Genomic DNA, 18013 nt, shown 5'->3' with positions numbered 1-18013 from the left:
AGGGCCTGATGAGCTGTTGAATGAACTTTGGGTTTTACTCTGAGGACTCTGAGTGAAAGGAGTAATATCGATTGCCTTATGTTTTCCAGACTTGTTTTGGATGTTACATTTAAAATAAACTAAAGGAGTCGAGGGATAAAATAGGGAGTCTGTTGTAGTAATCCAGGTTAGAGTTGAAGGAGGCTTTGACAAGCAGCAGTGAATATAAAAGTGAAAAGTGACTGGATTCTGAGTACATGTCAGAGGTACAGCTGATATGAGTTGCTGATGGGTTGTGTAGGGGTGTGTGAGAGAGAGAAGTCAAGAGTGCTCTAAGGTTTTTTGGCCAGAGCAACTGGACAGATGTTTAATTGCCTAAGTAAGCATTACAGAAAGAAAATACTATGCAGTTCAGAGGACATGGACAGTGTCATGGGCCATATCAGTTAGAAAAGTCATCAAAGAGGAGATAGTACTTGAACTACATCCTTTAGGAATAGATATGATTCAAAATGTTAGACAGGGAAGTATGAGGAGAGCAAAAGCTTACATTGGGAATGGGCTTGAGATGTTCTGGGAGCTGTGTAAAGCCAAGATTCATTTTAGATAGTCAAAGATAAATTGGGATATCGGGAACCTTTGTGTGCTAGATTTAAAAATTTGAGCTCATACTTGTAAGCTATAGGGAATTAATGGAGATTTTTTCCGTTAAGGAAAAAAAGAAGCTAGAGTGACAAGGTTGTTTACAAATGGAATAGAAAGGAATAATCAGGAACATATGATGACTGGATATAAAAAATAAGGGGAGTAGAGAAAGATTTCTAGACTTAACACCCATGTATTAGAAAAATGGTAATGTGTTAGCAAAACAGATGTAGTTAGGAAGGGAAAATGGAGTAAATGTAAAGATTGGGTGTCTTTTTTTTTTTAAGATCCAAATGATACGAGTTATTGAAATTTTTTGGCTGTGAGTTCAGACATAATATTTAGAAACCATTGTTACCCTAGGAGAATTTATAGAACTTTCTGCAGTAAAATTCCATAATATTTTCATACAAAAATGAAGTGTTACAGTAAGTGGGTAGTTTAATGTTTATTTAATAGAGAAAAAGAAATACAAGAATATATCCAGTTATGCTTTTATCATTACTTTGGATTTTTATAAGGCTCATGGTTTCTGTGCTGTCTGGAAGCTCTTACCTTATTGCAGAGATTTTAAATAACTGGAGAATCAGACAACATATAACTTAATGCTAGATTGGATGATATGAATTGTAAGTACTATAGGGATTGAAGAAAGGAAAAGATCATAGGTATTGAAGTGGTTTAGGAAAACTCCAGGGAGAGGTTGGACTTGAGCTGCTGGATTTTGAAGAAGGGAAGGGTTTGTGACTGGCAGTAAGGCAACATGTAGGGAGAAAGTGTGACCAAAGCATGGAGGTAAGAATTAGCTTAGAATATGTCCAGTATGTGAATGATAAAGGGACTTGAAATCACAGGGAGAGAATTTTAAAAATCAGAATTTTAGAACCATGTACATGGGATTTTGTAGATGAATAAACTAAATGCCAGAGAGGTCATTTTCACCTTCTTTTCTTCAGACTTATTCCCCTGCCCAGGAATAACCTTAACCAGCAACAGGAGGGCGAAAGCGGTCTGGAAAATATGCCTAGATAAGCTTGGATGTGAATGCTGTGTTACATGTTATGTCTACTGCAGGACTTTGTTTCCGTTTTGGATAGTGTGTATGTACTACAAACACTGGGAAGAAGGAAAGCCAAGTCTGAAAGAACCTTCCATAGTGAGAGAGGGAGCATGTAGGAAGAAACTGCCTTTGTATATGTTTTTCAGTATATTTTTCTTTTCTCTGCACTTTACCAATCTGTCTTTTGTCCTTTAACACTTGTCACTATTCAGATCTGCCAGTATCAAAAGCTTTGTCCCTTTTTGGCCTGCCTGACTCACTGTACAGTGTAACTCCTATATTTATTCTCACACAAATGACACCAACATTTGTGAAATTAGATGTATTCATGAAATAAAGTTAACTTTTAATTTTATGTTTTTCTCCTCCTTCCTTCCAAAGGCACTACTGGGACTCATCAGACAAACCTTTCTGGGAAATGTGGACAACTTGGATTTTCACAGCTATGTGGTAAAACTGGCAGTGTGGATTCTGACTTGCAGTACCTGGGGACAGCTAACAATCATCAAGATAAAGGTTTAAATTCCAACTTTATTTGGATACATATAATTTGTAAATATTATGGGGGGTTTCCAAATCTATCCTATATGTTATTTTGTAAAACTGTACTCATTATAAAAAAGAAAAGGATGTTGTTATATTTTTAATAACAATTTAAATCACATTTTATATAACTGTTACCCTAAAATGTTAGATTTAGTAATCTTGATATAAATATGATTAGAATCAAAGAATTTAAATACTCTTGGTAGAGATGAGCATTTTAATACCAAGTAATTGAAAATAGAATTATTCACTAAGGAGTACTGTGTTAGCAGAAGACAGTTATTTTCCATAACATTTTTAAATTTTAAAGCTATTTAGAGTTTATTATGTCTTGTTAGGAAACATAAATTCTTGACTAGCTACCATTTCAGATATCTTATGCATTTATAAGATACAGAAAAAAAGGGTTTGAGACTGGCTGTCAGTCATATTAATTTTGGATTGGAAAGCATTTCTTAAATTTCTATGCTACTTAATAGCCTCATCAATTATTATTAGAGTCTATTAACTATTTCTAGAGATATTTTGATTTTTGTTGTATATCCTTTGCTGAAATTTTTTGAATGATAGGGATGTAATTCTGTCTTTATTTGTTGATGAAAAAGTAATGCTCATTTGAAATTAGTAAAGAAGATTTAGTTAGTATAACACTTATACTTTAGCTACCCTTTTCTCCACCCACTCCAAAGGGCCACATGACTCCATAAATTTTTTTGTGTGGTATTATTCCCAATAAAATAGTTTATCTTTCTTAATGATGTAGGTATTTTCTAAATCTTCTTGAGATACCTTTCCTAACTGGTAATGAGTAGAAGCAGAGAGGATTCTCTGTGTTGCTTAGCCTCTTCCCATTTAGGATATCCCTGAATTGATTACATTACCTTTGAAGACTACCTCCATTCTCAGTGTTTAATTAAATCTTCATAGTGGCCCTGGTTTTTTGTAACCTCTCAGAATACCTATTAGAGCAGCTATTAAAGGAATATCATGTTTTTCTAAAGTCAAGGTTTAAATTAATAGTAAGTTGTACATTAAAAATTCTCAGAGGACCACCACCATCTCAGCTAACATTCTCTGTGGGGTTTCCAAAGGACCTAGGGTGTGGATGCCAGATGCCAAACCATCTAGAAGTTCCCATCCCAGTTTTAAATGTTGCACTGATCCACACCAAATGTTGGAAATGTTGGCATATTTTGTTGCAATCCATTGGTGCTGTGTACTTGCATAAAGATCTGATGTTCGATTTCTTTGTAAGAAATATTTTTTAATCTCTTAACAAAAAATATATATTGAAACACTGACATGGAAGCATCAGAATCTATTAATAAGATAAAACACAATTAATAAGCTTGTAAAAGTTGTTTCAATTAGAAATGGAAAACCTGAATAGATTTATAATCATTAAAGAATTTTAGATTTAAATGTTTTACGCATAAAAACAAATAAAAAAATCCTACGCCCAGCTGGTTTTCCTAATGTTCTGTCATACCTTCAAGGAAGAGGTAAATCCTATCTTATATAAACTAAGAGAATTAAGAAAGGAAAAAGGCTCCCTAACTCATTTTATAAAATGAGTATAATTTCAATACCATGACCAGGTCAGTGTATAAAGGAAAATACATAAATGATGATCCTGTCTCACTTCTATGAAAGTCAAAGTTTTAAAGTATTAGCAAACCAAATCTAGCAATATGCTTTTAAAATTTATGTTATATGTTATGTCTAAGTAGGAATTTTCCAGAAAAACCATATTACTTTAACCTTGTCACAGATAGGAGGAAGAAAACCATATAATTGTGTCAATAGATTCAGTAAAAGCAATGGGTAAAAATTCAACTTCCAACATGATGAAAACTCATAACAAACTAAGATATTGTATTTCTTAACCTGATTAGTCATATCTGTTAATACCTATAGCAAATATATTTAGTGGTGAAATATTAGAATTTAAAGTCACTGTTAAACACTCATATTGAGCACTTAAATACTAATTCCTCTCATATTTATTAAAAACTAGGCACTGTTCTAGAATCTAAAGATCAAAATCTAGCGAAAGAGAAGATAAATAATAAATGAACAATAAGAATGGAAATAAATGCACTGAAGAAACATAAGGCGGCAGGGTAAGGGGGTAGAATATGACAGGGAAGGCCTTTCGAAGTGATAACATTTAAACAGAAACCTCAAGGAAGTGAAGCAGTGAGTCATGTGAATATCTGGAAAAAGAACATCCTAGGAAGAAAGAACAACAAAGTTCAAATCCTCTGAAGTAGGACCATATTATGCTTCTTGGAGGACTAGTGAATGAATTCTCCCCCTCACTGAGTGGAATGAGTGAGGGGGAGAATGATTACAGTAGATAACACATGCCTTGTAGAGCATAGTAAAGATTTGAGACTTTGTTCTGAGTGGGATGGGAAGTCACTGGAGGTTTTTGAGACAAGAAGTGGCATAATCTGACTGCCTTTCAAAGGAATAGCACTGCTCTGTAGGAAATAGGCTTGGCAGGAGTGAGGGCAGTGTACAAGGCTCACCAGTTAGAAGGGTATAGCAGTAGTAAAGGTGAGAGAGGATATGGTTGTATTAGAGAGGAAGCAATGAGAGTGATCAAAAGTGGTTGGAGTCTAATATGCAGAATGTATATCAGAAACATAGATAATTTTATCATGTCTATTAATATAATATGAATAAGTCATTTATTCTGTATTCGCCTAAGTTTTCAGCCATAATGATCACTCTGTATGGCTAATATAGAGCCAACAAGATTTGCTAGTGGATTAGACACGAAGTTTGTTAGAAGAGAGGAGTCAAAGATGAGTCCAGTGCTACTGGCTTGTGCAACTTGAAGAGGATAGCTGCCATTTACTCAGAAGAGGAAGATTAGGAGAAGAGCAGATTTTACTGGGGAATCAAGAGTTTTGTTTTGAACATGTCTGGGAGGTCTGTCTTTTTAAAGAAAATACTGAGTGGCATTTTTATGTTGAATCTGGAGTTTAAGGGAAAATCAGTGCTAAAAATTTGGGAGTCATTGTACTCCCTATCTAGGGAATTCCTTGGTCAAGATTAAAAGTATAAAATTTGAAGAAAAGGAAACAAAAATTGTCATTATTTCCAGATTAAACACGGTAAAATGTAGTGATTGAGAGCACAGGCTTGGGAGCCAGAGTGCCTGGGTTCATATCCCAGCTTTATAAATTCCTAGTATGTGATTTTTAGCACTTTACTCTATCTTTTATTTAATCTATTAAATAGGAATAGTACCTACCCCACAGGATTGTTCTAAGGATTAAATTAATTAATATATATAAAGTGCTTAGAATACTACCTGGCATATAGTAAGAGCTCAGTAAACATTAGCTCTCATCATTATCATCATCATAGTCTTCACCATTATCATTATTATCATTATTGAATTATCTCTAGAAAATCCAAAAGGATATACAGAAAACTATTAAAATAATAAATAATTTAGCAACATTGCCAGATATAAAACCAGAATGGAAAGGTCAATAAAGGTCCTAGACACCAGCAACTTTTAGATAACGTAGTTTTTAAGGAAGAAATAGTATCAACAAAATTCATAAGTATCTGGAGACCTAACAAAAGATTTGCATACATTTATTATGAAAACTAAAATAATTTTTTGAGAGATGTAAAAGAGCTGAATAAATTAAAAGAGATCCTATGTTTTTAAACAGGGAGACTCAATGTCAGGATAGTGACAGTTATTTCTAGATTAATCTGTAAATCCAATGTCATTTTGATCAAAATCTCAACAGGATCTTTTATGGAAACTGACAGGCTAATCCTGAAATTCATATGAAAGAATGGAGTGCCAAGAATGGCCTAGATAATTCTAAAGATCAAAATCAAAGGAGATAACATGATGACTATAGTTAACACTGCTGTGTGACATATAGGAAATTAAGAGTTCTCATCAGGAGAAAAATTTTTTTTCTTTTCTTGTTGTGTCTATGTGAGAAGATGTTAGCTGAATCTATCTTGGTAATCATTTCACAATATATATATAAATCAAACCATCATACTATATGCCTTAAACTTACACAGTAATGTAAACTATTTCTCAGTAAAACTGGGGGAAAAAAATGGAAGGAGACTCATCAGTGTGTTGATAAATAAAACATTGTGTTACTAGTACATGAACAAATAGACTAATGGAACCAATAAGAAGCACTAAGAATAGACCTAACTATACATATGGGAGATTTATAAATGAAAGGGAAAGAATGGATGGTTCAAAAAGTGGCACTGGGGAAATTGGACTATCTGTATGGAAGAAAGTTAAAATAGATCTTCACCTCATGTCGTACAAAAAGATAAATGCCAGATAGGATTAAAAACCTAAATATGAAAAGCAAAAAAACTTAAAACTCTTAGAAGGTATGTATAAATAAATAATATTCCCTTTTGTTTTATTACAGTTTATGGTAGCCTAAATTTTGGCAGTAAGACACAGCAAACATTTGGTAGTCAAACAGAACGTACTTCATCATACTCTGGTTCAAATCCAAGTACAGGAGCCTTCATTCTTCCATCCTATCCTCTCTCATCACCTCGAACTAGTCCAAAGCACACATCTCTCACTGTATCTCCAAAGAAGTCTCAAGATAATTCTGTTAATTTCTCAAATTCATGGCCTCTTAAAAGCTTTAATGGACTTTCAAAGCCAAGTCCACAGAAAAAGCTTGTCAACCAGAAATCGTCTGATCCTACAGGTATATGTGATGGTAAAAATTAATACTTTGTTCAAATTTATTTGTGTGTTTGAATTATTGCTTTGAAGTTAGGGTTGTTAGATCTTTAAAAGCTAGTGAATTGCATTTTATTTCTCTGAATTAGTAAATATTTAGGGAAATATTTAACATATGTTAAACAGATCAAATGTGTAGTATAAAATTTGATTGAAATTGTCATTTATTTTTTATCTTATATTGCCATTTCAAAATCCTTTTTGCTAACTAAACAAATAATAGTGCTTTATAATGAACATGAACAGCCCGAGAGCCTACTAACAGATTTTAGCTTTATAAATACGAAATATCATTTGTATATTTTCTATAATTAATGTCTAGTATTTATTCAACATTTATTGAATGTTTACTGTATGTTAAAATTGTTTTGATGGGTTTTCTACTATCATTAACTTAAAACGTTCTTTTTTAAACAATAGCCCACTCCAAAATCATAAAATTAGCATGTGAGTTTATTCAAGACAGTCAGTATCAAAATAAAAAGACTATTAGAGGCAAGCCCCGTATCCCACATGTTTTCCTGTCCCCAGCCTTTGAGGTCAGCTGTTTTACCTTTAAACTACCCTGCAATACTCATGTTCCAATTATAACCATGTAAGGTCAATTCATTGCATAATCAGTCAATTTAACACTTTCTCTTAGCACTGAGACTTCATTCCCTCCTATTAATTTATTTCTATATTGACTTTCCTCCAAAATCAGATACTGTATTGAAAGCTGAGACATAATTCAGTTTTTTCTCGTTAGTGCCAAGGGTTACTGCTTTGCACATAATAGTCATTCAAATGTTGCTTATGTAATTAAATCAAGCCAGAAAAATAGCTCTTCTAGCTTACTATGGGCATTACTATATAAACAGTAGTCATGATAATGTGTACGAAGATAGAAATTTCACTTGGTATATTATATTTTTATTTACTATGGAAGGATTTTGGGTAGTTCATTTTTGTTACATTTGTTAGAGAACACTGATATTTTTATCTTATTTTAAGTAGTAATCTTTATTTCTGATAAAATATAATGTGCATTTTAATTTAAAAACACCTAATTCCAAACACTTGTGACTTTAACTATGACTTCTCTGAAATTGAAAAAAGAAAAAAAAGTAAAATATGTCTTTTTCATGCAGGAGAAAATTCTCAAGAAAAACCTTCTCCAGTTCAACTTACACCTGCCTTGGTGAGATCGCCATCTTCTCGACGAGGCTTAAATGGGAGCAAGCCCGTCCCACCCATACCACGAGCAATCAGCCTTTTGCCTGATAAAGCTGATCTAATCACAGTGGGACCCAAAAAGAAAGAGCCTGATGATATTTGGAAGAGTGAAAAAGAGAGTCTTAAAATTGATCTTTCAGAATTAAATATCAGGGATAAAGATTTGGATCAAAAAGAGGTTAGAACCAAATATTTTCAATAATTTTTAAATGCTTGTAGTTGTCTATAAGTTATTTAAGGAAAAATCAAGAACTTTTTGTTCCATAACATGTTGTCTTATTTATAAAAATATTTTATGTTCATTACAGAAAACATGGAAACTATAGTGAAGTATTAGGAAGAAAATTCATCACACTAAATCTCGCTACCCAGAATAATTTATTATTAACATTCTAATGTCTTTTCTGCCAGTATTTCTTCTGCAGATATATTATTCCTTTTTAAATTAAAAGTACAGAGATAGCAGTATACCCATGCACGTACCCATCTCAAATGAACAATCTGTCATATTTGTTTCCTACTTTTTTAATAAATGAAACATAACATAGTTCCCTCTCCAATCCAGTTCCTCTATCTCCTTCACCAGAGGCAACCTCTATCACCATTAATTTGTGTTTTATGTATTTTTCTAGTTTTTATACTAATATAATAATATTTCACTATTTATAATATATTCATATAATTGATTTTGGCTTATTTCTAGTCTTTTGCTATTCCAACAATGCTGCAGTAAAGATTCTTGAGCATAACCCTTGTGCATATGTGCATGTTTATATATCTTTATAAAATTGAGATCATCTTGTATATTCATCTTTGAATCCTAGATCATTCCATTTATACTATAAAAATGTATCGTCTATGTGATAACTCTACATATTAATTATGCAAGAGAAGGAATGCAGCTCTTATATTTGGATTCAAAGCACTCTTTCCGCATATGCTTTCTTTTTATCATTTCAGTTTGCCTGAAATCAGGTTTCACATTAAATATGTAAACTGAAACACTCGATGACGATATTTTCTAGTCTTATTTTAGCCTATTTTTAAGATGTAAGCCATTATGTACTGATAGTTTTCTCAAAAAAAGAAAGTTAATATTAATGCATATTCATTTAAAAAACATTTCTTAACTGTTAAGCATGTGTAAAAGTAACTTAGAAAATGCCCATATTGGTTCTTAATGAATTAATTACTCATTCCAACTTCTGACTGCTTATAAAATCTTTCCTTGTTTTCTGGTTTTGTTTTTCTAAATGTATTCCAGTGGTACTAAGAAGCAAATTTATCTACAGGAAAGAAACTTATAGAAGAGGCATTTTCCTAAATAACTCATTAATTTCATCTGTCCTACATATTTTTGTATTATTTTTTGTGAAAACTTAAAAATAGCCCTTTTTCTTTTAGTGGTTAACTAAAATGGTAATTTCTTTTATATAATTATTAGTAAAGATAGGAGATACTACTGTTTTTAGATATTCAACCTTCCAAGGATTTACTAGGAAAGTGACCATACTATTGAATCAACCATAATAGTTATAATCGAAACGTAAGCAAAACACAATTTATGTGTTTCTGACTTCCTTAATTTGTTCACAGTTCTATTCCCAACCTTAACATATTTGTGATAATGATTTCTAATCTGCGATTCTAGAGATACTTGTCTTTAGAAGTTACATACTATGATCTGTTATTCTCTGAACTCTAACACTGACAAGCTTGATGTAAACTTCAAATTTTAGAAAACTGATGACTTTTTGCTAACCTCATAGAACTTTTTTTTTTTAATTTTTTATTGAAGTGTAGTTGATTTACAATGTTAGTTTCAGGTGTACAGCGAAGTGATTCAGTTATACATATACACACATATATATTTTTTCTTTTCAGATCTTTTCTATTAAATATTATTACAAGAAATTGAATATAGTTCAGCACACTATTGACCTAAGGTTAGCTGAACCTCTGTGACTTCAACTCTGCTCTCTACCATCTGATTCAATGATTTATTTATTAATTGAATCTTTACAATATATTAGTCATTGTGCCCAGTGCTGGAAGTACCATGGTGAATAATATCTTGATTCTTCCTCTTAAGGGGCTTATAACCTAGGAGGTTGTTTATAAATACCTGAGTGATGAAATCTGTCCTTATACTCTGTGTACAGATATGTTAACATCCATCTTGTTAGTATTGGATTGAAGAGTGGCTAGCTATATATATTTAATGGAGTTTAAAATCTAAAGATAACTTTTACTTGTAAAATTATTTTGTAAATTGCTTCTATTTTTTTTTTTTCTTTTTAGATGCAGAGCTCTCTTAGGTCCCTTCGGAATAGTGCTGCTAAGAAAAGAGCAAAACTAAGTGGCAGTACTTCTGATCTTGAAAGCCCTGATTCTGCAATTAAGCTTGACTTGACTGTGGACTCCCCATCTCGATCTTCCTCTCCAAACATCAGCTCTTACAGTGAAAGTGGAGTTTACAGCCAAGAATCGCTGACTTCATCTCTGTCGACAACTCCCCAGGGGAAGAGAATAATGTATTTTATTTTTTGACATGTTAAATGAATGCTAATCTGTAATTTGTAGTCTGAAGCTCTAATACCATATTTTTAAAAAATCTTTAAAACCATTTATTTTCTAATTTTTAAAACATTGAAGTACATTTAAAAGACAACAGAGACGTTTACAGATATTACCTTGCTTGGCTTTGGTTTAGGGTGGGGATGGAGAGAGAGAACACAACCCTGGCTGTAACTGGAGTCCCTGAATTAATAATAAAACCTAGTCCTAATGTCCCACTTGTTCTGCCTACCTAAGATTTATCTTAATATTCCTTGTCCTTTAACTCTTTTTTGGATTATTGACTCTTTGGCAGTTGACTTGTAGCTGATAGTACTACTTTCATTGAAAACTCAGCACTAATTTCCTCTAATTTATGGGTAAACTTCATCCAGTCATTATCCCATTATTTCTTATATTTTGTTATTCCATTATCTTGTGGGAGCTTAGATTCCATGCTATAGGTTTTGCAGTCCTCTCAGGAGTTTCCTTACCATAGTAGTTAGTGCTAGAATTAGAGTCCTGGTTACCCCACACTGACAGAGAATTATTTTCCAGCATAGAAATTTGACAAACTTTTCCATATTCCCTCAATAACCTCTAAGTCCTAGACAGTGATCCTACCTTGGTTTCTGAAACTCTCTGTGACCCTATTCTAGGATTTGGGGGAATCTTTTCCCTCTTTATTTTAGATAAAAACCTAAGAGGAGAATGGCTAGGTCATGGGTAGATGGACATTTAACTTTTTAAATAACTGCTGAACAGTTTTCTGAGATTCTTGTGCAATTTTACACTCCCCCTAGCAAAGTATGAGAGTTCTAGTTGTTTCTCATCCTTATTAACATTTACTGTTGTCAGTCTTTTTAATTTCATTTTCCTTTGATTTTATTCTATACTATGTTCATATATAGCTATTAGAAGTAAATATTTAAAATTAAATTTAAATTATTTTCACTTAAGTGAACTAGAATATAGGTAGAAATTGCATAATCCAGGAGAGATAGTATTCTATTAACGTTAACAGAAAAGAATGTTTTTATTTCAGCAGTTCATAGAATTAAACCTAATTTTTGTGCCCCATTATGAAAGGTTTATCTCATCTCATGATTTCCTTCCCCCTTTTTAACTTAAATAGCAGCTTATTTTGCAGTTGGAAACGTTTTCTTGCTGAAAATTCCTTTGTTGTAATTACCTAAGTAGAATAATGTGGTATATTTACAAAATGAATTTAGAATAGCTATGTGGACTGGTGAAGTAGTTATGTTTACATTAAGTAACCAGACATTTAAAAAATATTTATTTATCCTTTAGACCTTCCTTTATCTTCCATGAATGTGAAATTTTATGTTACACATTTCTGTGGTTTCAAGATTCTGTAAGTAATTTGGAACACATTTGGGAAGAAAAGTTAATTTTATATTACAATATTTAGAATTCACTATTTCTGCAATTGTCTCACAGAGTTACTCTTCAGATACTGAACTCTGTGAGAAGGGAGTTCAGTATACCCTCATTAATGGACTGAATTATCTTTAATGAATTTAGTATTTCTATATTTAGTTTTATTAACTTAGGAGCAATTATTCTCAACCAGCTTGTGTCCTGCCTTAAGAATCACAAGCAAAGAAAGTCACTGCTGCTTCCTGCAGCGCGTTCATTCTTATGTGGGTTGTGGAGGACTATTATTGAGAACCACTTTTCTAGAGACTGAAGTATTTTCTTTTATCCAAGTCAAATACACTGAGTATAAATATAAATTGATAGTCATCTCTTCTAGAGAAATTACTCTTAAAATATTTAATATTGATTTCTCACTAAGCCAATTAACAAATATGCTTACCGAATTACTAAGAATTGTGTTTCTTGGTAAAATCTCTTCTTTATACTATCCATCATTGACTTATTGACATTTTAGCATTTATTGATTTTAAACAGTTCCCTTACATACAGACTTAATATTATTCAGCTTGCTTTCTTTGTAAAACAAGTCCTGTAGGTCTGTGTAAAGTCAGGAAAAAATCCAAAAAGTAGTCCAAGAAGAAAGCAGCATTTGCTAAACTCACTTGTTGATGGTCTCTTATTTATAATACAGTTAAGTCCCATTTTTATATTCTATATGAAGGTAGATTGTATGCTAGATAATTAGAATCATTTGGCTTAGTTTTGGAATGGACTGTCTTTGTATCAGTTTTTTTCCCCTACCTAAAGAAAGATTATACAGCACAATCGGAGTGTCTTCATTTCCTTTGGTGATCCTCTCATGAATAATTAAGACTTGACCATATGTTGAAAAGGTTGGAACTTCAAAAGGTGAATTAGGAGTATCAATAAGAAATATTCTTAGGCATAGTTTTTCATGCTTGTTGCTGCCTTATTATCTAAGTTTAGTGAGCTAATAAAGTATAGAGAATGCTTGAGAAGAATATTGAATAGCTCTAGACCTTAAATATTTATTGAAATCACTTTGTTTCCTTGTAGGTCAGACATATTTCCAACATTTGGATCAAAACCTTGCTCAACAAGACTTTCTTCTGCAAAGAATAAGAACTCTCAGATAGCTGAACAAAGCCCCAGTGCAGGTATTCTATGACTGTTTTATAAATATGTCTTATAGGAAGGATGGTTTTTAAATGATATTAAAAATGGTAAATGCATTTCAGAGTTAGAATTTTTGTAGCTATCAATTAAGGCTAATTATCTTTTTAGCTCCTTAAAGGACCATTTTGGCAAGAATAAATATATTATAGTTTTAAGAAAAAGTACTTACCTGAATAATTGATTCTCCCTTTAAGCCCATAGGTTATCCATGCCTTGCTCCCACAACAAGACATTTTGATTTAGTTGATATTAAATGCAACCTGGCCATCAGAATTTTCATTTGGAAACTCTCTAGTGATTCTAATGTGCAGCATAATTTAGGAACCACTGGGTACCACAAAAGACAGTTTTTAAAAAAATTAATATTTAACTAGTATATCTTATGTTAAGAATTTTGCAGACTAACCTGGAAGTCACTAATTTATAACATCAATTCTCAGAAAATAGATTTAGTTATTAGAAATAAATTAGAAAAATATTTGGATTCTGATCAATTTAGGATGTGAACTACGTGTGTTCTTTATGATTAGTAAAACTATTGAAATATGAATTAATTATAACAAACCGGGATATGATATTTATTTTCACATCATCTCAGTGTAAAAGTCCTGAAACCTTAAGACTACCTTAAATTTCCTCCCTCTAAATATGTCTTGTTTTCACCTCTCTTTAATCCCCACTATCACTCGTACTCACTTTTTACCTAGCCAACTAACATTTCTCTCCGGCTTCAATCTTACTCACTTACAGTCCATTCCCCATAATACAAATCTGACTGTATTGCCCCACCTAAATTTACTCAGGGCATTCTTCTATGGTCTGGCCCCTGCCAATCTCTCCAGCCTCATTTTCACTTCCTGCTTTGTATCTTCTGACCCAGTTAAATCGGACCACCTTCAGTACCAGTTCCTATCTCTTTGCAGTTGGACATACTATTTCTTCTGGCTAAACTCTGCAGTCCACACCATATCCCATTCAGCTGTGGAAACAACTCAGTTGCTTTCTCTGGGAAGGCTTCCCAGTTCACAAATAAAATTGATTACCTCTTTTGTAATATCATTACATTTTACTCTGATATTTTTATAGTAGTATTGCAATTATTTTACTTTTTTGGACACTCAGAATCTTGAGCCCCAGAGATTATTTACCCCTGATTACCGCCATGTGCCTGTCATAATTATAAATGCCAATGCAACCATGTGTGCCTGTTATTTTGGCTTCCACAAAGCTTACGTGTTTGACTAAGAGATAGTCATTTTACTAGGCACAGGAAGAGTATGTATATGTGCTTTGAAGTCTAAAAGATCCCAGCTGGAATCCCGGTTTGATATTTAATAATCATATTCATGCTCTGTTATTTAATTGCTTTGAAACTCAGTTCCCTCATCTGGTAATATAAACCTTGAGAAGGGAAGTGAAGATCTAAGAATGTAACATGTAAAGCACCTAGTACATAGTGGGCACTTGGTAAGTTATTTGTTCTCCGAAAGGGGAAGACACAAAGAAATGATACATAGACTTATTCTTTATTTCTTTTTTAAAGCTGATCATCAGAATAAATTATTTATTACTTTATAAATAATTATGTAAGTTTGAAGAGACTTGTCATTGCTAGGTTGTATCTAGTTTATAAAAATGGAACCTTCCCTCGGAAGAATATCCTTGGAATTAGAAAAGAATAGATTTAGAAAATTGAGATTTGAGTTTCCCTCTGACCCTAGTTGTATGACCTTGTGAGCCATTTAAGTTTTAGTGGAGTGATAGGTCTTAAAATAACACATGCTTCAGTATACAATATTCAGTGTTTCCCAAACTTCTCTAGTATTCATTGTTTCTCAGACTTGCCTAATTTTGAGTCATCATAGATGTGAATATAGCATAGAGATTCTGGGGCCTCACCTTATACCTGCTAAATCAGTCTTCAGGGTTAGAAATGTTATATTTTTAACAAGTAACGTAAGTATTTCTAGGATCAAGTTTTAGAAATACTGCTACTGAATTTGCTGTAAGATATTTTTGTTTAAATTTCATATGCTCCCAAAATGTTAAGTTGCTAATGAGTTAGGATTCTATAAATTTGATTTTACATTTTTTGTTTGTGTGTGATAAGGTTTGTTCTGCTTTCAGTAAGCAGATGACTTCTACAAGTTTATTGTTTAATTAGTAAAACATAAAAAATGATAATGTTTAGAATAAAAACTCTCTGAAGATAAAAACAAAAATAATTATGTAAAAAAATAAATCAACTCTGTTTTTACAACAGCATTTCCAATAAAGATTTCCACATAGATTCCACCACTACCTACTCTAGCACATTGTGCTAAATTCCCTGAATGATCTTATAGTAAACTTTTTTCCTATAGCTCTAGATTAGTATCAAAGAAGAATTTAGAAAGATGTCCACGTTACTCCAAGAAGGTCTCTGTCACTACTAATACCAAATTTTAAAAAATCTTTCTTAGTGCCCTTTACTCTGCAGTACTCTCTAGCCCAGCTGTCACCAGCCACCTCCTCTCCTCATTGTCTGTTTTTGTTAAAATATCCTCAAATAAAAACATTATAAAAACATATTTTGTTATCACTTAATGGTTTACATAGCAGCTATACATAAAAGTGAATGATGATTCAAATACATATTGCCTAGGGTTTTCCATTTAGTAGTTTTGTGGTTTTAACAGCTGCAAAGTATTTGTATAGGGTGTTCAGTTCAAACATTCAAATGTAGAACAAAGTTTTTGATATTTATTAAAAGTAGGCCTGCATTAGGATTTGGTTTATTTTAGGTTTAACTAGGAATATAACTTTCAGGTGTTTATGATACACTAATCACTGCTATAAGCCCTTTATATTTTCTTTATTTAATCCTCACAGCGGTTCTGGAAGAGGTACTACTGTTATCCCCATTTTACAAGTAAGGTTAAGTGTCTTGTCCAGTTTCTGTCAGCAGTTTAAGTGGCAGTGCTATGATTTAAAGCCAGGAAGCATAATTCCAAATTCTGAGCTCCTTTACTATGTAGCTTACTACCTTACCAGCCAGACCGGTATAGACTATATGAGAGTGTGAGAGAAGAGAGAAATGGAGAATATAGACGTCTCTCAGGATAGTTTAAAAATTCTAGATTTAAAAAAATTTTTGTTTGGCTGTAAAGTGTTAAGTATCATTTAAACATTAAGTGCTTGTCAGTTTTTAGAAATATATACATTTGATTACCTCTTTCAAACATGGAATTTTGTATTTCATTGTAATTTTAAAGCCCGTTTTATAAAATGTTATAGCATAGCTTAAAGTAAGTGTTCTTATCTACTAGTAAATAAAAAGGAATTAAAATTTTTTCAGTAAAATAAAACTTCAAAAAATTACTGTAATGTTATAATTTCTAATCTTCTGTTATTGAAACCTTCTTAAAAGATTAGAAGCCAGGATAGATTTAGAGGGGAGATATATACCTACTTATGGTATTACCTACATCTTTCAAATAAACATTTTTATGTATTTTATTTTATAGGGATTACAACATCCAATGTAAGCATAATTGGTCAACGTATGAACTATGGTTTTGGATGTGGTGATTTTGAAGATGATAGGTCACATGACATTTCACCTAGTGTTTTAAAAATACAAAATAAGGAACACCCAAGACATTATAAGCATACAAAAGGTTAGTAAATTTCACAAGTTCAATTTTAAGATTGAGTGTCTCTAAATTAGAATCCCCCATAACCATGCCAATAAAGAAAAATTAACTGAGATTTCTCAGTTTTGAGATTTTTCTTCTTACCCTCCTTTTGATATGTTGCTGTTTAAATAATTTTGCCAAATAGGAGAACACATAGGTTCACGTATTGGTTTATGACTTTGTATAAAGATCCAAAGCAGGGAAGCTGTTGCCCAAGAGGTTAAAACTAGGGAATCCTTGCTGACCTCTACCCCCGGGATACACACATGCATACACACACACACACTCACACGGTTTTTAACAAGATATTTTACTATTAAAATGGGGTGGAGAAATCATATGAGTAAATGGCTCCCAGAGGCCTACTTAGGTTGTAATCATGGAGTAAAACTGTGGAAAAAAAAATATAATTTCTTTATGATAGAACCTGGGAAGCTTCTTTGTTATCACTATCCTTTGTTAGCAATTTACATTCTTTTTTTTTTTAACTTAGTAGCAAGCAGCACTTCTGTGACTGCTTTGTCCATTTTTTCAGAGACCCTATTACAGCTGCATTTTAAAATTTTCCGTTAGGGTAAAAAGGAAGTGATTTTAAAGGGTATAAATAAATCTTTGTGGAAGAGATCAGTTGTCCATTGTTTTTACAAAAGAGAATAACATAGTTTTTTCATATTTGCTTATATATTTTACTTTTTATGTAAAAAAGTCAAATACAAAAATACTTTTCTTTCTAAAGGTGATGTAACTTAATTGTTGTTAATTATTTTCAAATGATTGCTGAATATGTTCATTTACTGCTAGTGGCTTTTCTTTTTGGACAGCAGAATCATAAAAATTGTGTCTTTGATCACCAGTTAATTCTACTTCAGAAAATTACTTCACACTCACACTTCCAACTCTAAACTAGATAGGTCAAATAGAATAAACACATTAAACCAAACTTTTCTTCCTTTCCAGACCGGCTCT

General features: G+C 32.3%; 1 protein-coding gene across 3 annotated transcripts in view; it reads left to right on the top strand.

Annotated features, from left to right (window-relative positions):
- The window catches only part of TOGARAM1 (TOG array regulator of axonemal microtubules 1), a 60268-nt gene that overhangs the window by 14171 nt on the left and 28084 nt on the right, over positions 1–18013 (top strand). For 2 of the 3 annotated variants that reach the window (XM_045504350.2, XM_045504351.2), the window contains exons 3-8: positions 2066–2200; positions 6673–6966; positions 8132–8394; positions 10518–10750; positions 13251–13351; positions 16877–17029. In XM_045504350.2, the coding sequence (XP_045360306.2) occupies positions 2066–2200; positions 6673–6966; positions 8132–8394; positions 10518–10750; positions 13251–13351; positions 16877–17029 (1179 nt within the window). The remainder of the gene's footprint in view (positions 1–2065; positions 2201–6672; positions 6967–8131; positions 8395–10517; positions 10751–13250; positions 13352–16876; positions 17030–18013) is intronic. The other variant, XM_010967013.3, reaches the window with a different exon arrangement.

The sequence above is a fragment of the Camelus bactrianus genome, chromosome 6, assembly GCF_048773025.1.
Source record: "Camelus bactrianus isolate YW-2024 breed Bactrian camel chromosome 6, ASM4877302v1, whole genome shotgun sequence".
NCBI classification, from domain to species: domain Eukaryota; kingdom Metazoa; phylum Chordata; class Mammalia; order Artiodactyla; family Camelidae; genus Camelus; species Camelus bactrianus.
Note: the sequence above shows the minus strand (reverse complement) of the source record. Positions and strands in the feature narration are given on the sequence as shown.